We start from the raw sequence: 21,462 nt of genomic DNA on the forward strand, positions 1-21,462 counted from the left end.
TCAACTGCTCCAAGATGTAGAAACCATCCACCGTACGCCCTCTACCAACCATCTTCCCTGAAACCAAAACTTGGCTAGAGGTATTAGCCATAGTATTCGTATAGCCTGTTGTGAGAGTTAATAGTATGGGCTTGGGCCCATTTTATTTCCGTTATGTATTTGTTTCTTATTATTGTTTCTTATAACAGAAATATAATGGCCCGACTCCTTAGATATTATTCCATGAATGTCCAAGTCATTTAGTTTCTTTTGGGAATTCAAGTACTTTAAAGCTTCATGATCTAAATAGAGCACAAACTCCTTAGATATTTAGTGTCACGAATTTTGTAGAACTTGCACTACTGCATATAACTCCTTGTCGTAAGTTGAATAATTCTGCTTGGCTTCATTTAATTTCTCACTATGAAATGCAATGGGATGGCCTTCCTGCATGAAAACCCCTCCAATTCCTACACCGGATACATCACATGCCACTTCAAAGACTTTAGAGAAGTCTGGAAGTTGTAAAATAGGTGCTTCTGTCATTTTCTTCTTGATAGTCTCAAATGCCTTTCTTGCTACCTTGGTGCAATTAAATTCACCTCTTTTCATTGCATCAGCAATTGGAGCCTTGATAGTGCTGAACCCCTTAATAAATATTCTATAAAAAGTTGCTAGGCCGTGGAAGCTTTTAACCTCTTGAATATTGATAGGGAGGGGCCATTCTAAGATAGACTTTACTTTCTCGGGATCAACACTTATGCCTTTAGCTGAAGCAACAAACCCCAAAAATATAACTTTGGGTGACATGAAAGAGCATTTCTTTAAGTTGATGTAGAGTTTCTCCTGGCGTAAAACTCTTATCACTTGACGTAGATGATAAATATGCTCTTCTGGACTATGGCTATATATAAGAATATCATCAAAATAAACAACTAGGAAACAACCAATGAAGGATTAAAGTACCTGGGTCATCATCCTCATGAAAGTACTAGGGGCTTTGGTTAGTCCAAATGGCATAACTAACCTCTCATATAATCCATCTTTTGTCTTAAATATTGTCTTCCACTCATCACTAGGCCTAATCTGTAATTGATGATAGCCATTGCTTAGATTGATCTTAGAAAAAATGGTCGCTCTAGCCATCATATCAAGCATGTCATCAAGCCTAGGAATTAGAAACATATACTTGATAGTAATCTTGTTGATTGCTCTACTATCAACACACATATGCCAAGAACCATCTTGCTTTGGAGTGAGAAGAGTTGGAACAACACATGGACTAAGGCTTTCTCTAATAAAACCTTTCTTTTAGGAGGTCATCAACTTGCCGTTTAAGTTCAGCTTGCTCTATAGGATTCATACGATAAGCTGGTAAGATGGGCAAGTCAATAGCATGTTGAATGTCTCTCATGGGAGGTTACTCATTAGGTAGCTCTTCTAGTGCCAAATATGAAAACTCTTCCAACACTTGGACCACTTCTTTAGGCATTTCAGTAGGTGGAACAACATCTACTTGCTTTACCTCCTTGGATATTACAACATATACAACTCCTGTCTCCTTGCTTTCTACTTCAAACTCTTTTCTGGAGAGCAAATGCAGTGGGTTTTTCTTAGATTCAGTAATAGGCCCTTGGGCTGTAGTCTCCTTTTGAGGTGGTCTAGCATGCCTTTTAATAACTTCCGGTGACATTGGCTTCATGATAACTCACTTCCCATTAAATAGGAAGTGATAGGTGTTCTCCCTTCCACAGTGGTAGATATCCCTGTCATACAACCAAGGCCTTCCAAGCAAAATGTGTGTAATATTCATAGGAACAATGTCGCACCAAATAGAATCAAAATAACTACCAAAAGAAATAGTAACCAAGGGTTCATTTAGTTATCGGAATTGTTGTCTTATCAACCAAGCAATCTTGTATGGTTGTGGTGTCAACTTTAGTAGATCCATAGTGCCTCCAGAAATCACATTTATACTACTGCCACCATCTATGATAAGCTTACAATACTTATCTCCACTCTTTACTATAGTTTGAAATATTACTGTACGAAGCCAATCTTCTTTGATTTCTTCCTTTGGGGATGCAAGAATACACCGAACTACACCAACATAGTTGTTGTCTTCATCTAAAGCATCATCATTAGTGAAGGAATAATCCTCTTCTTTATCTAAGTCACCACTTGGGTCATCTACCGTTTTAATGCCTTCTTCATAAATGATATGAAGGCTTTTGGTAGGACATTGGTAAGCTATATGTCCCTTTCCTCCACATCTAAAGCAATTAGTATCAGGTTTTTTTTTTTTTTTCTTTTTTTTGAGTAACACCACTAGCAACTGATTTACTCTTATATTTAGCCTTTGATAAGGTCCAAGGTTCAAAATATCGATACAACCCGATATGTCGGTAGGGGCATATCGGACTGTATCGGGGCTTGCTCCTCTATTTTTTATTTTTTTTAAACCTGGTTCAGAAGGGCTGGTTTAAGGCCTGTCTACCTCCTGAACTAGGTTAAACACCGAAATGCCCCTTGTAGGGGTGTATTGGGAAGCCCCTAATACGATACGTATCGAAATTTTGAACCTTGATAAGGTCTAGACCCACTAGGCTTATTAGAGTTGGTATTAGAATATTCCAACCTAGAAGTCTTTCCCCCATCAGCTTGCTTATGAGCTACATACTCCTCGGCTTGTGATACAAATTGCCTTGTATTTGTTTGCTTTAAACTCTTCTCAATTTTGACAACAACTTGGCAAGCATCCTCAAAGTCAAAGACTCGAGTAGTTACCATCTCTTTCTTGATCTCAGCCCTTAGTCCATTCTTGAATTGAGGGTCCCCGGTTTCTGATACAAATTTAACTGTGTCCTTTTACGTACTTTAGGGTTTAAGGTGCCATTCAATCTTCTTTTTCCGGATGGGGAGATGTTTCATATACCTCTGAGGGTTTTTGGGTGTGCTTCCTTTGTTTACATTCTTGGATCCCATCGCAAGAAATTGGATCCTAAGGCAAAGAAATGTGTTTTCCTTGGGTATGCTGAAAACCAAAAGGGGTATTGTTATGATCTTGTGTTGGGGAGCAGATTTGTCACTATGGATGTTACCTTTTCTGAGTCTACATACTTTTTCTCTGATGGTTCTCCTCAGGGGGAGAGTTTCGGGGAGAACTCACAGTCTGTTCCTCTCCTTGGAAAACAGGAAGTAAGTGGTGTGGGTTTATAGAAATGAAATGAAATAGATTAATTGGCTAACAAAGAGCATAGATTTGAAGACTCAACGAATGCTAAGATCAGAAAATGGATTGGCTGACAAATTAGCTAAGAAAGGGGATGGATACTAGAAATTTAATGTATTTGGCTTGTTTGTAACTTGTTTATTATCATTAAGATAGGGTAGTAATCACTACCCTATCACTACCCTATCAATGGTTGGTTGTACTATATCTTTCTTTTTAAGTTTATATTAATAAAGTTGAAGTTACTCGTAAAAAATGTACTACAGCAGGAGAAATGAAAAACAGTTTTGCCTTTTTCTCCAATAAGTATAATAATATTTAAGTACACAAATTAAAATCCCCTTCCAATACCTTTCAAAATTCTGTGATTTTGTATCTTTGAACTCTGTTAGCAACAATGCACCACCTCTCAGGTGTAGGAAAAAGTCAGGTAGTCGAAGTCGCTTCAAATCTTCCTGAGGAGCATAAAAGATTGTCTTAAATTTACTGATGGATTTCCTTCTGGGTTTCCTCAAATTTATATATGGTTATTTTTCTCTTCCTATAAATTCTAATATAATGCAAAGGTGGTGATTTTCTGAGGAAGCAGATAAAGTCTTCTAAAAAGGATTAAGTGTGTTTAATTTGCTTGTTGTTTGAAGGGTATATTCTGTTCTATTTTTCTTTACATGCTTGATCAATTTTATGGAAACTTGTTAATTGGATCCATAACTTGGTCTCTCAACCAGTCTTCACCCTTTAAAGTATTGCTGATCATCTGCTTTATTTTGCTTCTTATGATTACAGTACTGCACTCATCATGGACAATCCGGATTTCTTCAAGCGGATTGCAGAAGGTTTCTCTTCCAAGGCAGTGATAAGATCTGTGATTCTTCTTTGGGGGGAGAAATCATGCCTTTCTAATTATGTAATCGAGGGCTTAACTATTTTTAACTATAATGAGATTATAGATTTGGGAAGAGAGAGTCGGAGGGTCCTGCTTGAAACTAATAAAGGTAATGTTTCTGGAAAAAGTAAATTTGAGAGCAGATATTATTGTATTTTGCTTTGCTCTTTTTCTTTTCATGTCCATTGCATTTTATCTATGGACCAAAAATTAAAATATTAAAACTTATTGGCTGATGTCTTTTAATTGTTGGTCATATTGGCTGATGTCCACATATATATTGTGGATACATCTATGGACTAGTATCAATCTCTATCCCTAATTCCTTATGTACTATTGTGATAATTACAACCTGATACTGGTCAATGCCCTCAACATGACAACTCAACTGTTGGGAAAAGAAATGAAAAAGCGAAAGGAAAAGTAGAATTGAAAAAGAGGAGAAGATGATGATGAGAAAGATGAAAGATAATATTTGGAGGAGACAACACATGTGCCTTTGCAGTGATAAATCTCCTTTTCCTTTTTTTTTTTCTTTTTCATTAAATTGCTGTTATTGGTCCTTATTGGAGATCAAGAAACCATTCAATTGAGAATGAAACAGAGCAAATGGGAGGATATAAGAAAATGCAAAAGCAAATGTTGCTTTAGAGATCTCTGCATCTAATAGAGAACTTAAAATCAATCTCCTCTTAAATGAGTTTTCTTTAACAACTAGAGCCCCAACTCTGACAAAATAGCTTTATGGGTGTTGAGTTGAGACGATTTCTAGTTATTGGGCCCAGTTATTTATTTCTTATTTTTAAGTTGTTAAGTTAGGAAGTTGTTGGGCTTTAGGCCCATTAGTTTATGTTTTTAAGTTGTAACTGTTCAGCTACTTAAGTAGCCGCCTTACTAAGGGCATTCTTGTAATCTCTTATTCTTTTAAGTTGAGTATATAATACAAAGAGGGGTTGGCGGCTAGAACTAATTCAATTCTGGTTGACATTCTACTCCTTTTTCTTCTCCTCTTTTCTTCTCTACTGCTGAAACTCTTCATCTTCTTCTTCTTTCTCTTCACAAGGAATTTATCTAAAACTGCAATCAGTGATTTTTACTTGGTATCAGAGCAGGCTGAAGGTTCCTTGAGCTGTTCTATCATGCAGCCCTAGATCGACCGACTGCATGGTGATTTAATAGGCTGATCAAAGATCTCAGGTAAGCCCAGTTTTTGGATTTTTTGGTGGATCTCTTTTGCCCTGTAGCTAGTTTAGGGTTTCCCATCAAAATTAGGAAAAACTGGAGAAAGGGGGAGAGTCTTGTTTCTGTTGGACTCTTCAATTTTGACCTAGGAAGTGGTGCCCTAATTTTTTAGGGTTCCTTGGAGTTTTTTGGGGGGGCAGTTCAAGTCTTGCCTGTTTTGGAGGTTTTTGGAGAGAGAGGCTACCTCTTCTCTCTCTTCTCCCGTTTCGTAGAAAAGGAATCTTTTGTGAGAGGACCATCTAGGGCACCAGAAGGGTATCGTTGGTACCAAAAGTGATTTATTTGATATTCTTGCATATTACAGTAACCTTCTACCCCCATTTTGATAATTATGGAGGTAGCGGAGTTGAAAACAAGCCTGGGAGTGAAATGAGACCAGTGAGAGGAGGTGCCAGAGAACTTTTCGAGGCTGGAACCATTACTACAGTTAAGTTGGATGGTTCAAATTACTTAGAATGGTCACAATTTGCAAAGATGGCCATTGGTTCTCGTGGGATGTTAGGGTATATCATTGGTAAAGAAGTGAAACCCAAAACTAACAGCTCCCGACAGGTACAAGAAAACTATATGGTGATGACTTGGCTGTGTTATTCGATGCTGCCCCAAATAAGTAAAATTTTTTTGTGGGCAAATACAACTAAGGAAATATGGGATGGGGTTGTAGAAACCTATTCACAGAGGTAGAATGTTGCTAGGACTTATGAGTTGAGAAATTAGATTATTGCTACAAGGCAGGGACATAGACCTATTGCTGTTTATTTTTCAGCCCTTAAAACCCTGTGGCAGGAGATTGACCATCTGGAGACAGTTGTTTGGGAAACCACTAAGGATGCAGTTGCCTACTAGAAGCTCCTAGAGAAGTATAGGGTTTTTGAATTTCTTGTTGGCCTTAATCCCGAGTATGATTTTGCAAGACAACATATTCTTTCCAGGGACAGTGTTACTCTCTCCCAGGCATATGCCTTTGTGTCAGGGGAAGAGAGCAGGAGAAATGTGATGATGAAAATTCTAGTTTTGATCAATCTGCCTTGGTTAGTACTGTAAGACCTAAACAAAGTGGAGACCGGGGTGGCAGTGAAATCAAGAAGGAAGATAAAAATGATTTAATTTGTGACTACAGTAAGAAGCCTAAACACACAAGAGATACTTGTTGGAAACTTCATCCTCATCTGGTGCCGAATAGACTCAAAAACAAGAAGGGAAATGCTCACATGGTAGTCACTGGTAACATACCGGCTCCTCCCACTATAGCTACTCTAGAGTCTGTTGCAGCTGCTGCAGTGAGGGCTGAACTTGAGAGATATGGGCAGTTCCTGAATCAGTGGGATACAGTCAGTTCTAATTAAGTAATAGGTGGATAGCCAGCTACAGGTGGTTCTGGTGGAGCACACTCTACTTCCTTTGCTCACTCACAGGTAGTTCACATGCCATTGCACTATAGGTAAGGAGGGATCTCCTTGGATTATAGATTCTGGAGCCTCAAAGCACATGACTCATAGTTCCACTATCTTTTCCTCTTACCAGCTTTGTTCTGGCAGAGACAAAGTCTCCACAATTGATGAATCTCATGTTCCCATTGCTGAGGAGGGGTCTGTCAAGATTAATGATTCCATTTCCCTTCCCTTTGTCCTTCATGTTGCCAAATTGAATACTAACCTGTTATCTGTTAGTAGTTTGACTAAGAACCTGAACTGTTCTGTAATTTTTTCTCCTGGTCATTATATTTTGCAGGATCTGGATTCAAAGAGGACGATTGGGAGTGGTCATGAAGAGAATGAAATCTACCTCCTGGATGTGCTTCCTCCTCATCAGGGTCATCATGTCAGGGATAGTGAATCAGGGTCAGTAAGTCAGGTTATGCTTTGGCATAATCGTTTAGGTCATTTGTCTTTTTGTTTTTTGAGTTTCTTGTTTCCAAAGCCTTTTGTGTCTGTTAATTTGTCAAGAATAGAGTGTGAAGGTTGTCAACTTGGAAAACATTGTAGACATTCCTTTAAAGCTAGTAATAAAAGATGTTCATCTCCTTTTGATATTATTCATTTTGATGTGTGGGGACCTTATCATGTTCCTTTTATGGGTGGTTATCGATGTTTTCTCCTATTGTGGATGATTTTTCTCGATATTCTTGGATTTACTTAATGAGATCCCGAGATGAGGTACCATCCTTGGTAAGGCAATTTCATCAGATGGTGCTAACACAGTTTGGGATACGAGTAAAGGTGTTCGGATCAGATAATGCAAGGGAATATTTTTAAAAACATCTTGCTTCGTATTTGTTAGAATATGTGTTGTTTATCAGAGCAGCCATTCTTATAGTCCACAGCAGAATGGTGTTGTAGAGAGGAAGAATAGGCACATTGTTGAGATTGCAAGAAGCATGATGATCACATCTACTATTCCAGTTCGTTTTTGGGGTGATGCAGTTTTCACAGTAGTCTTTTTGATTAACAGGGTGCCCTCCCGTATACTTGGATTCAGCACCCCATTCAGTCTCGTTTTTCCTGAGGGGGAGATGTTCCATATTCCTCTCAGAGTGTTTGAGTGTGTTTGCTTTTCACATATTCTTGGTCCTCATCGTTCGAAGCTTGATCCGAAGTCAAAGAAGTGTGTCTTCCTTGGATATGTAGAAAATCAGAAAGGGTACTGATTTGGGGAAGTGAGTGAGCAGTCTATCCCTCTTCCAGTTCTAGTTCCTGTCTTCACTCCTGTGTCTGATCCTTCTATGTCACCTACCTTACCACCTCCCTTGCGTCCTGCTTCTTAGTGTTACTCACGACAGAGACTTCACAGGGAGGTTGATTCCACTACAACAGAACTCACATCACTTCTTGTCGGTTCCTTGGAGACTCCAGATTCAGCTGACACGGATTCAGGTATTCCTCTTGATCCCTCTACTGTTTCAATTCCCATTGATTCTACTAATCCCATTACAGATAACCTGGACCTTCCTGTTGCTTTTTGAAAAGGGAAGAAAAAGTGTATTGCTCATTGTATTTCACAGTATTTATCCTACAGTGGACTTTCTCCTTCCTACCGTGTTTTCATTTCCTCTCTTGACTGTGTCTATACCTAAGGGTGTCAGTGAGGCTCTTTCCAAACCTGAGTGGAAGACAGCTATGCAGGAAGAGATGTAAGCCTTAATTAAGAATCAAACATGGGAGATTGTGGATCTACTTGAGGGCAAGGAGACTGTTAGATGCAGATGGGTTTACACAGTCAAATATAAGGAAGATGGAAGTATAGAAAAGTATAAGGCCAGACTTGTTTTAAAAGAGTACACACAAACCTATGGAATTGATTACTTAGAGACCTTTGCACCAGTTGCAAAGATGACTTCTATTCGGATACTTCTTCCTCTTGCTGCCACATACTCTTGGCCCTTGTTTCAACTTGATGTGAAGAATGCTTTCCTAAATGGAGATCTGCAAGAGGAAGTGTATATGGATCTTCCTGCTGGTTTCTGTAGTGATGCTGAAAAGGGAAAGGTATGCAGACTTAAGAAGTCACTTTATGGTCTAAAGCAGTCACCCAGAGCATGGTTTGACAAGTTCAGGAAGGCATTGATTGCTTTTGGCTACACTTAGACTCAATCTGACCATACCTTGTATGTGAAGCGGAGGGGATTCTTGATGTCAGTCCTAATTATAAATGTGGATGATATTGTTGTCACAGGGAATAACCTAAGTGAGATTGATAGTTTGAAGAAGAATCTACACAGAGAATTTGAAATTAAGGATCTTGGAAAGCTTAGGTACTTCTTTGGCATTGAAGTTGCAAGATCAAAACATGGAATTTTTATTTATCAAGGAAGTATGTTTTGGATCTTTTACAAGAAATAATGAAGCTTGGAACAAAGGCAATCAGTACTCCTATTGATCAGAATCATAGAATTAATGCATCTGAAAGTGAGGTGGTAAAGGACATTGGGAGATATTAGATACTTGTGGGCAGTTGCTATATTTGTGTATGACAAGACCAGACATCTCCTATGTAGTGTGTGGTAAGCAATATATGCATGCTCCTCGAGTCCAGCATTGGGAGGCTGTTGACAGGATTCTTTTTTGTCTGAAGCGACACCTAGGCAAAGGCATATTGTTTGTTGATCATGGACAGTTGAAGCTAGAGGCTTATACAGATGGGGCAAGATGCCTTGATGACAGGAGATCTACTTTAGGAATCTACACCCTCGTTGGGGGTAACTTAGTCTCGTGGAAAAGTAAGAAACAGACAGTGGTGGCAAGATCAAGTGCAGAAGCTGAATACAGGGCCATGGCACATGGAGTTTCAGAACTTCTCTGGATCCGTTCCTTGTTAGGAGACCGGACAAAGCACATTGAAGTTGATAGACACTTCATCAGAGAAAGGGTGACTTTTGGGGAAGTTTGTCTCCTATACATTGCGTCTGATCTGCAGCTTGCTGATGTTCTCACAAAAGGTGGTGCAAAAAACAAGCTGGAGCTTGATCTACGCAAGTTGGGAATGTGTGACATTTACTCCCAACTTGAGTGGGTGTGTTGAGTTGGGCCGATTTTTAGTTGTTGGGCCCAGTTATTTATTTCTTATTTTTAAGTTGTTAAGTTAGGAAGTTATTGGGCTTTTGGCCCATTAGTTTATGTTTTTAAGTTGTAATTGTTCAGCTACTTAAGTAGCCGCCCTACTAAGGGCATTCTTGTAATCTCTTATTTTTTTAAGTTGAGTATATAATACAAAGATTGGTTGGCAGCTAGAACTAATTAAATTTTGGTTGACATCCTACTCCTTTTTATTCTCCTCTTTTCTTCTCTACTGCTGAAACTCTTCATCTTCTTCTTCTTTCTCTTCACAAGGAATTTATCTAAAACTGCAACCAGTGATTTCTACTATGGGAAACATGATCCCAAGCATGGCCATACATTAATGAATTTGGATTTCTTACAATGGAACTTGGATAAATCTCGACTTCATACATGCAACAAAGTTTTGAGTTCATTGCTTCGTATTGTTGTAGTAGAAAATTACACCTGCAATAATTCAGATAATGGAAGAAAAAGAAGGAAGAAGAAGAAGAAGGAGAAGAAGAAAAAGAAGAAGAAGAAGAATATTGTTGTTATGAGCCAGTAAGTGTATTTTCCTTGGGTATGCACAAAATCAAAAGGGATATTGCTGTTATGAGCTAGTTTCAGGGAAGCGCTTTGTGTCCATGGATGTCACCTTCTTTAAGGATACGCCCTACTATCATAAGGCTTCTCCTCAGGGGGAGAATAGTGAGGAAGGGATTTTAGTTTCACCCCCAGAAGTTCCTTTTCTTGTCCCAGTTACTAAGGGGGAGAGTTGTGAAGAAGGATGTCAAAAATGCAGAGAATTAAGAGTGTATCACAGAAAGTGGTGGATGTAGGTTGACTCTATAGCAATTCGAGCAAGTTCTAACAGCTTCTACAGCTCCAGATCTAGGCACTACTACTTCCACTGTTGATCCCACTATTACAGATGCTCAGCCTCCACCATCAAATGACCTTGATCTTCCAATTGCTATTCGTAAAGGGAAGCGTCGTTGCACTTCATCCACTGTCCATTGCATCTCCAAATTCCTTTCCTATAATTGTCTCTCAGAATCCTACAGGTCATACTTGGCATCTATTTCTGTTGTTCCTATACCCAAAAAAATGCAAGAAGCCTTTTTGATACTTGAATGGAAGGAAGCAATGCAAGTAGAGATGGAAGCTCTTGTCAAGAACAACACATGGGAACTGGTTAACCAACCTGAAGGGAAAAAACCTGTTGGATGCAGATGGGTGTTTACTGTGAAATATAATGCTGATGGTACTGTAGAGAGGTATAAGGCCAGATTGGTTGCAAAGGGATTCATACAAACTTATGGCATAAACTATATAGAAACCTTTGCTCCTATTGAAAAAATGAACACTATCAGAGTTCTTCTATCCATTGCTACAAACTACTCCTGGCCACTATTTCAGCTGGTTGTTTTTGATGAATGATAATAAATTTATTAATTCAGAAGCAGATTTAGAGTGAGTTCATACAACATCCCAGGGAGAGGCGCGAGCTACAGCCCCTCCTTGAATCTTACAAGTAAACTATGAAAGAAAAGCAAGAATCACAACTGAGCCCAAAACAATTCTTCCCTATTTACCCCTTGCTTAGCTAACACATTTGACAAAGTATTTGCTGATCTCCCCACCCACTGTACAGTGACCAACATATTCCTTGTCAACCAACTAAATTTCTTCATTTTATTCTTGTAACGCCACATAGCCTCTTCAGGATTTTTCAACCAACCCACCACCACTTTGGAATCCCCCTCGATTGTTAGGTGTTGTACCCCCAACTGGTTTGCAAATTGCACCCCTTGTACAACAGCTAAAAGTTCTGCCCTGATGGAGCCCCCAATTCCCAAGGGACCTGAGTAGAGCAACAAAACTTCAGTTGGATGTTAAGAATGCCTTTCTCAACGGAGACTTGCAAGAGGAAGTTTACATCCTGGCTTTTATAGTGCAAAAGAAGGAAAGAAAGTTTGCCTCTTGAAAAAGGCCTTGTACAGGCTAAAACAATCTCCAAGAGATTGGTTTGATAGGTTTAGATTGGCTTTGGACAAATTCAGATACATACAGGCTCAATCAGATCACACTCTCTTTTTTAAGAAGACAGGTCATTCGCTGACTCTTCTTGCAGTCTATGTAGATGACATTGTGATAATAGGAAGTGACACTAGTGAAATTGAAGCCCTTAAACAGCTTCACAAGGAATTTGAAGTGAAAGACCTAGGAAAGTTACTCCCATTGAGCCTAACCATAAGATAAGTGCAGAAAGTGGAGAACTCCTTGAGGACAAGGCTATGTACCAAAGGCTTGTTGAAAAACTTCTTTATCTTTGCCTAACTCGACCAAATATTTCTTATGTTGTTAGTGTTGTCAGTAAATACATGCATTCTCCCAAGACCACCCACCTCTTTGCAGTAGAAAGGATTCTTGCCTACTTAAAGAGATGTTCAGGAAGAGGTATACTCTTCAAGAATAATGGTCATATGAAACCGGAAGTGTATACAAATGCAGATTGGGCTGGATGTGTTGATGACAGGAGATCCTACCTCTGGATATTGTGCATTTGTGGGGGGAAACCTTGTTTCCTGGAGAAGCAAGAAATAGAGTGTTGTTGCTCGCTCCAGTGTAGAAGCAGAACACAAATCCGTTGCTAATGGTGTTGCAGAAGTGTTATGGCTGAAATCCTTGCTTAATGAGTTGGAGATTGAGTATGAGAAGCCTCTGATGCTATACTGTGATAACCAGGCTACAATTAATATTGCCCACAACCCAATACAGCATGACAGGACTACGCATATTGAGGTTGATAAACATTTTATTTGAGAGCGAGTTGTATCTCAAGAAGTATGGCTTCCTTACATTGCCTCAAACATGCAGTTAGCTGATCTCTTCACCAAAGCAGTCACAAAGATCAAATTGGAGACAAATTTACGCAAGTTGGGCATGACAAATATCTACTCCCAACTTGAGGGGGAGTGAAGAAAGTCACGCGTGTGGGGTTTCATACCCACACTCATGCTCGTGGGTCCATACCCACACCTAGTTTTTTCCTAGTTCTTATTTTTTTTAAGACTGGACCGACTGGCCTTATTGTTTATCTATATTATTTTTGTCTTACTAGAATTAGGACTTTATTTTGTTTTACTAGGATTAGGACTTTATGTATTTTCTATCCTATCCTTGTAAGGAATCAAAGCCTATAAATAATAAAGAATATGGGGCGGCAGATCACCATCTGAACCCCTTCTTTCTCTTCCTTCTCTCTTCTTCCACTCTTCTTATTTCCTCTCTCACCTTCTCTTCGAACCTGTGTATCTTTTCTTAGTTTACACAGCAGCAGTTCTAGTTCATCCAAGTGAGGGTATGATTTAATTGAGTCTGAATGTAGCCGAACTGAACAAGAGCAGCCCTAAACCTGTCAAACCAAGCATGTGGAGATTGTTTCAGGCCATAGAGTGATTTCTTCAATCTACACACCTTACTTTGCATTTCCTTGCAATATATACTAGGAGGAAGGGACATATATACCTCTTCAGTGAGATCACCATTCAGGAGTGCATTCTTAACATCAAACTAATACAAAGGCCAATCATAGCTCACTACTAAGGATAAAAGAACTTTCACCAGAGTCATCTTAGCAATAAGAGGAGCCTTATACCTCTCAATTGACCCATCTGCACAATACTTGATGGTGAAAACCCACTTGCACCCAACAAGTTTCCTTCCCAGTTGGCAAGTCAACAATATCCCAGGTATTGTTTTTATGGAGGCCTTCTATTTCAATATTCATAGCATCCCTCTAGTGTGGCTAAGGCTTCTGAAATAGTCTTTGGGATGGATTGGGAGGAAATGGAGGCTAGAAAGGCATAGTAGGATGGGGACAAGAAGTTGTAGGAAAGGTGTTTGGAAATACAATGAGTTGTGCATTTCCTCTTATCTTTTCTCAAAGCAATGGGTAGGTCAAGGTGAAAGAATGGTAGGATCCATCTAATGGACGCCATAAAGGTTGCGGAATGGGTGGGGCGAATTTCAAAAATTTCCTACCTTCTCCCAACTGGGAATCATATTCCCTGAATTTAGAATACAATATTCAAGGATCTACTTGAACCCTAATCAAACCAGATCTGTACCAAAAGATAAATGGGAGGATTATACCTGATCCGGAGAAGCAGTATCTCCCAAAGTTGGTGTTCACGCCCAAAGAATGCTCCAAGATCTGTCCCTGCTGAAGATGACACAGCTGTGGATGGAACAGAACCAGCAGGGTGCGTCCTACACACTGGATCCTTCACAAGAATCCCCTGGATGTACTAAACACTGAATTCTTTCAGTCTTTCTTGCAAGACTGATGTCAAGAACTGGTTTCTTGACTTTCTTTTCTGCAAAGATCGAATCTTGCAACAATGCAGATGGCGGCGGCAGGAGGAGATTTCCAGAAACGAAAAGGCTGAACTGTTTTCTTTTCTGGAGAGAATGAGATCTAATCTCAATTCGCAGGAACTTTTCTTGCTCACCAAAACCCCTTGGATCGAAATCTGATTTCTCTCCCTCTTGGTACATTCGAAATCTCCTCCTTTCTTCTTGATTAAGAAATCTCCTAATTAGGAGTTATCCCAATCCAAATCAGTATTTGGATAGGGGATACTCTTAATCCTTTTCCCAGATAGAGTTAGCTTACTCCTGATCTTATCAGGAGGTTACCAGATTCAAATCTGATTTGAATTTGGTCTCTAAGAGTGGATAAGGCTAAGAGCCCAATCCTTTTTGCTAACTGCAATCTCAAATTCGCCCCATTGATGGGTGATCATATCAGCCCACTTCGAAATGGGCTTTAGGCCCATTAAGTATTCAGTGTTTAATTAGTTTCCAATCTGCTGCCCAGTTGGGCTTCTTTGTATGGCGTGGGACCCAAGCATTGATCTACACACCAGCCACATGGGTTCGGCCCAGCCTTTAATACAAGGCCCAGCCAAATTCACTGAAAATCTCAATGAACCCCTTGAGTCCATCGTATGAACCCTATAGGCCCAACACTTACATTAAGTGGTCCCTGGGCCAAGCCATCTTATAAAAACCCAGGGACTGTGGGCAGGTGCAAGATTAGCCCATCAGGTATTGTCCTAAATGGTCTTACACTTAACCTCTCAGCCCTTAATGATCAAGCACTGCCCGACAAGAGAGGACCTCTCCCTCGGCTGCAAGGAACAGTGCCGCACTCTCCTCTTGCATGGATCCCGGGAATTAAAACCATTTGCAAACATTTTGAAACCGTACATATATATGTAAATATATTAATTTTGCAAAAACAAAATTCCAACGATTGAAATCAACTGCCGGCAGTTTGGTTTCCATCAGAGAGAGTGCATTCCCGATCATTACCCTTTGTCCGACAAAGTGGCTGATTCTGTCACTATGACCACCCACTCAGATGAATTCTCAAACTGCCCCAACATACCCAGGTTTTGATCCCCACTAAGGATCTCACTGATTGGCATATCAAAGGCAGCCTGATCCAACACCTAGTGAAGTGTCATAATCGAGTCTAGGGGTCAGGTGTAACTTTCCAGTTTTGCCCATCTATCTCCAAGGTCCAGGGCAAGACTGGAAATCTGGTCCGGTTCAAGGATTCAAGTAATCCCATGCTGTATGTGCCTCGGGTCTTACCCTGATGGCTGAGACAGGCCATCCCAACACTTGGTGGCACACCAGTATCAGCCTTGGCAGGATAAATCTCCCCAGACTTATCCAACGGCTGTGAACATTTAAAACTAACATGAGTCTCTACAAATGTCCAGTTTTAGGGTTTTACACAGAATTAAACCAAACAACATGAATCAAACATGCACTTTATTTATTTCCACTAAACAACAAAAGTACATCAAAATGATTGAAGCTAAGGGCATACAAAACTGTCTAACACAAGGTTCGGAAATGAGGGTGCTAATGGAGGAGGTGATGGACATCTCCTCTCTTCAGTAATTAGAAGAACCTGAGACTCAACTTGAGGTGTGGGATCAACTTGTGTTTGCCTTCGCCTTTGCCGTTGGTACCACCTCTGGAGAATAGGATGAGTGGGAAAAATCGGAAGAGTAGCAGGAAGAGGGGGAGGAGCAAGTATGGAAGACCTCAAACGAGAGGATCCCTCTACGGGAATAGGGGGTAATTGTGGAGGACTCGACACAAGACTCAATTGGAGATGACAAGGGGAGAGATGAAGAAAACAACTCAAGAGATCTCTCCCCCTCAGAAGAACAACTATAAAAAGGAAATAACTCTGCAAAGGTGACATCCATGGAGACAAAGTCGGTGCCACTAATGGGATCAAAGCAATAGTACCCTTTCTGTGTGGAGGCATAACCAAGGAAGATACACTTCTGAGCCATGGGATCAAACTTGTGTCTTTTGGAATTGGGAATGTGGGCACAACAAGTGCAACTAAAAACCTGTAGAGGAATAGAGAAAATCTCAACACCAGGAAAGAGGACTCCAAAAGGAGATTTTAATCCCAAGGCTTGAGAAGGCGTGTAGTTAATAAGGTAGGTAGCTATTAAAACTGCATCACCCCAAAACTTCATAGGAACATGGGTAGCAAAAAGAATGCTCCTTGCAACTTCCACAATGTGTCTATTTTTCCTCTCCACTACTCCATTTTGTTGGGGAGTATGGGCACAAGAGCTCTAATGAACAACCCCAAACATCTCAAGATAGGAGGTAAGGTCCTTCTCAAAATATTCCTTAGCATTGTCTGATCGGAATATTTTGATGCGGGTATCGTGAAAGGTAAATCAAAGTATATCGTGAAAAATCATCAATAAACAGGATGAAATATCTATAGCCACCCATGTATGGTAAATGGTAAGGCACCCACACATCAGAGTGAACAATATTAAAAGGAATAATCGACCTTTTATTACTTGAAGGATAAGTGTTCTTACAATGAAGACCTGGTAGACTAATTCCTTTAAATAACTTTGGAAACAATTAACTCAATGAAGAAAAAGACAAATGACCCAAGTGACTATAACATAACATAATACGACTAGTGGACTCTGAAACAAAAGCAGTTCTCTTAGGTTGTACTTGCCTCTGCTCAAGCATGTCTAACAGATAGATCCCATTCGGTTCATGGCCACTTCTAATCACCTTCTGAGATTCTATGTCCTAAAAAACACAATATGAAGGGAAAAAGGTCACACTACAATTTAGAGATTTAGTCAAATTACTAACTGAAAGCAAATTGGTATTAAGTTTAGGTACATGAAGAACATATGATAAGGTCAGGGCATTAGAGGTCTTAATGTCTCCCTTTCCCGTGATAGGGTCAAGAGAGCCATTAGGAAGGGATATCTTATCCCGACCAGAAAGGAGTTGGTAAGAGGTGAATAACTAGGAAATACTGGTCATATGGTCAAAAGCACTAGAATCAATTATCCAAGGGATTTTATGAGTGAGCATATGCAAAGGAAGGAACAGTCTCTGAAGGAGCTGTAGAAATGGACTTCAAATGAATGATAATTCGGCCATAGTTCTCATATTCAGCCATGGCAGTTGCAAGCTGTTCTCCCATTGACTTCTCTCCACCCTGTCCTTGTTCATTCCGTGAAGAGGTGGCTACATTTGCATTTCCACTTTTTCCAGTTTCAAACTTTTTTCAAACAATTTCTTTCTTGAGTCTAGTAGGAATGAGCTCTGGATGCAGCTTCCAACATGTGTCTTTTGTGTGTTTAGGCTTCTTGCAGTATTTACAGATAACATCTTTCTTCCTAGTGTTAATCTTCAGCTTCATCCCAGCATTGGCATAGTGGTCAACCTGCGTTTCAACAGTCTGGACCTGTCTTCTACTCTCCTCACTACTCACCATAGCATACACCTGAGAAAAAGTCACCTCATCCTTTGCTAAAACATTCTACTTCACAATATCATACTCTGAGTTGAGTCTAGTGAGGAACTCAAAGAACCGATTTCTCTCCACCAACTTCCTATATATTTTTGCATCCTTTGTGCAACCCCAAACAATAGTCTCCATCAAATCAATCTCTTGCCAAAGCGATTTCAGCATAGAATAGTACACAGCTAAGGGCTTTTCCCCTTGTCTTAGATTATTCACATCATGCTTCAATTTGTAGGCCAAGCAACATTAAGCTTTTGGGAATAAGTCTCTGTGACACTATTCCACACTTCTTTTGCAGTTTCCATCCACAGGTAATGTTAACTAATGTGTGGTTGCATAGAATTCACTAACCAACCCACTACTATGTAGTTTTCTTGCATCCACCTTTCATAGGTAAGGTCATCCTCCTCCGGTTTCTTCTTGCTTCCGGTAATGTAACCCCATTTTCCTCTTCTGCACACATGTATCTTAATAGATAGAGACCAGGCTAAATAATTGGTCCCATCTAACTTCACAGTAGTCATAGCTCCAAAAAGATTCTCCACCGACTCCCATGTCCAAACTCGGAATCTATGGAATATTTGGTCTCTCATTCAGTTTGCTCCATTGAGTAAACGGATGCAAACAAAAATCAAATTAGGGCTTTACTAGGCTAGATTTACTGTTCTAAGCAAAGAACAACCCTTCAAACCCCCAAAATTAGGGTTTCATAAGACCCTACAGGATGGGGAGAAAGTGAGAAACTTCAACCGCCCCTTCCAAAGATTCCAGAACTCAATCCAACTAAAACTGCCCTCAATAGAAATCAAAAGGCTTACCTCTAATCCCCAAGCGCCAGGTTCAAACTATCTCTACAACCTGTAACTTGATTTCTTTAGTTATCTAGGGTTTTCAGGAAAAATCTCCAAGAACCTTCCTTGGGCTTCAACTAAGGATGAAAACCTCCACAAAACTCTCCAAAATCCCTCCTAACTGGGCTGCATAAGTAGCTGGTTGATCAACCGATCAGTTCTCCATACACACTGTGTATGGGCAAAGAAAGGAGAAAAAATCGATAGGGAGAACCAGCTCTGATACCAAGTCGTAATTACACCTGCAATAATTCAGATAATGGAAGAAAAATAATGAAGAGAGAAAGAAGAAGAAGAAAGAAAGAAGTTTCAGCAAGAGGTTGTGGAAGAAGAAGAGGAAGAAAGAGAGAAAAGGAGAATTCAAACACTTCTCTCTAGCCCCCTTACATAACTTTTATTAATCTTCATTCTAAGAATGAGTACAATTACTTGGATGCCCTTAATGGGGCAGCCAGCACTAAAGAAATAATCAAAGATGCAAAATGGGCCCATAACTAACAAAATAACATAAACACTACTTAAAATAAAAATAAAGAGCACTAAGGCCCATTCGGCCCATTCTCACTACAGTTGCCTAGTTAAATTGCTTAAATGTGTGCTACTTATTTGATTAGTGAATGTAACAGCTCAAATTATTTCTACTCTGCGTCACAATCTTTGTTATTTTCCCTATGGTGGGATTTTCTTACATCCACATTTTGTGCATGTTTGACCTGTTACTGTCTGGGATAAAAATTCTTTAACTAATTTATTTGTAGGTGGACTCCATATTTATGAAACTATCAGCTCTGATGATACTGCTACACTTGTTTATACAAGCGGAACCACTGGTGCCCCGAAGGGTGTTATGCTTTCACATCAGAATCTATTGCATCAGGTTTGTCTATGGTCTCTTGCTAACGACACACACACACACACATATATAAAGATCCAAAAATTTATCTTTCCAAAAGAAAAAGAACAAGGTTCAAAATCTTGGTTTCTTTTGTAGATAAGTGATATGTGTGTCTGTTACATGGACTGATGTTAAAAATGGTCCATATTCCAAAGTGACATTTAATTTTGTGTAAGAGAAGAGAGATCTGTTAGGTTTGAAAATATTTGTGCATCGATCCATTACCAAAATCATTAATGTTTTTGCAATCCTAATATATATATTAGTGCTGCGTTTTAACTTGATACATAGATACATATGATAAAATAAAGAAGAAAAGAAAATAGAATTAACACTTAGTGTCTCACAGTCTCATCCTATTGCCTTCTAAAATCAATTCTTTGAATGTCTCTGAAATCTTTCAATTCAAGAATCAATTCTTCAAATATTCTATGATTTCTCTTGTTCCATAAGCCTCAAAAGACAAGTATTGTAAAGATCTAAGCAAGTGAATCTTTCTTTTCAAATTGAATCCACATTCATTGTTGAATTTACAAGAGAGGCATGGAGGGCATTGCTAGTTGGCCCTGAAAATGATGAATAAAATGTCCCACACCTCCTCTGGCTTCTTGTAGTCTATGAATAGACGCAGAAAGCCACATGGTCCACCTACATACATCAAGGAGATGCATGGTATTTTAGTGCAGGGAAAAAATAGTTGTTAAGGCAATGCCTAGGCAGGCACCTCTGCAACAAGACGCCACAGAGGATATTTTGCACATGGTGTATTATATATTTTTACATTTTTAATTTTTTGATATTGTAATAATAAAAGACATTATAAAACTAAATTATTCAGTTTGTGAGTTCAATTACTAGATTGTTTTTATTAGTTTCTTATTTGATAGGGTCCGTGCAACATGTATGCTGTTTTGAACCCTTGAAGACTTCAAAACATGAACCAATAAGAAAGGAAGAACTCGAAATTTTGTCCAATAACACATCCTGATAATTACTTTGTCCAATCATTAGTATGTTCATTTTCTATGTTTTAAATGAAGTTTCTACATTTTTTTATGAAGATTATAGGCAATTACCAGTGAAGGATGGCTACTACTTGCTATGGAACCTATTGAGTTGGGCCGATTTCTAGTTATTGGGCCCAGTTATTTGTCTTTTACTTTTAAGTTTTTAAGTTAGGAAGTTATTGGGCTTTAGGCCCATTAGTTTATGTTTTTTAAGTTGGGACTGTTCAGCTACTTAAGTAGCTGCCCTACTAAGGGCATTCTTGTAATCTCTTATTCTTTTAATTTGAGTATATAATATAAAGAGGGATTGGTGGCCGGAACTAATTCAATTCTGGTTGACATCCCACTCCTCTTTTCTTCTCCTCTCTTCTCTCTACTGCTGAAACTCTTCATCTTCTTTCTCTTCACAAGGAATTCATCTAAAACTGCAATCAGTGATTTCTACTTGATATCAGAGCAGGCCGAAGGTTCCTTGAGTTGTTCTATCATGCAGCCCTAGATCGGCCGATTGCATGGTGATTTGAGAGGCTGATCAAAGATTTCAGGTAAGCCTAGTTTTTGGATTTTTTGGTGGATCTGTTTTGCCTTGTAGCTGGTCTAGGGTTTCCCATCAAATTCAGGAAAAACTGGAGAAAGGGGAAGAGTCCTATTTCTATTGGACTCTTCAATTTTGACCTAGGAAGTGGTACCCTAATTTTTTAGGGTTCCTTGGAGTTTTCTGAAGGGGGCGGTTCAAGTCTTGCCTGTTTTGGAGGTCTTTGGAGAGAGCAGCTGCCTCTTCTCTCTTTTCTCCCGTCCCGCAGAAAAGGAATCTTTTGTGGGAAGATCATCTAGGGCACCAGAAGGGTGTCGGTGGTACCAAAAGTGATTTATTTGATATTCTTTCATCTTACAGTAACCTTCTAACCCCCTTTTGAGAATTATGGAGGGTAATGAAGTTG

At 39.4% G+C, this 21,462-nt stretch overlaps 1 protein-coding gene across 6 annotated transcripts in view; it reads left to right on the forward strand.

Moving 5' to 3' along the window:
- The window catches only part of LOC104590423 (putative acyl-activating enzyme 16, chloroplastic), a 120,105-nt gene that overhangs the window by 16,799 nt on the left and 81,844 nt on the right, over window positions 1-21,462 (forward strand). For all 6 annotated transcript variants that reach the window (XR_016081371.1, XR_016081372.1, XR_016081370.1 and 3 more), the window contains exons 5-6: window positions 3,998-4,206; window positions 19,378-19,496. Coding sequence is in view for 3 of the 6 variants with exons in the window: in XM_088896643.1 (XP_088752769.1) it covers window positions 3,998-4,206; window positions 19,378-19,496 (328 nt within the window). In the remaining 3 variants the exon portion in view is untranslated. The remainder of the gene's footprint in view (window positions 1-3,997; window positions 4,207-19,377; window positions 19,497-21,462) is intronic.

Source organism: Nelumbo nucifera, chromosome 1, assembly GCF_055504915.1.
Source record: "Nelumbo nucifera cultivar China Antique chromosome 1, China Antique-T2T, whole genome shotgun sequence".
In the NCBI taxonomy this organism is placed as follows: domain Eukaryota; kingdom Viridiplantae; phylum Streptophyta; class Magnoliopsida; order Proteales; family Nelumbonaceae; genus Nelumbo; species Nelumbo nucifera.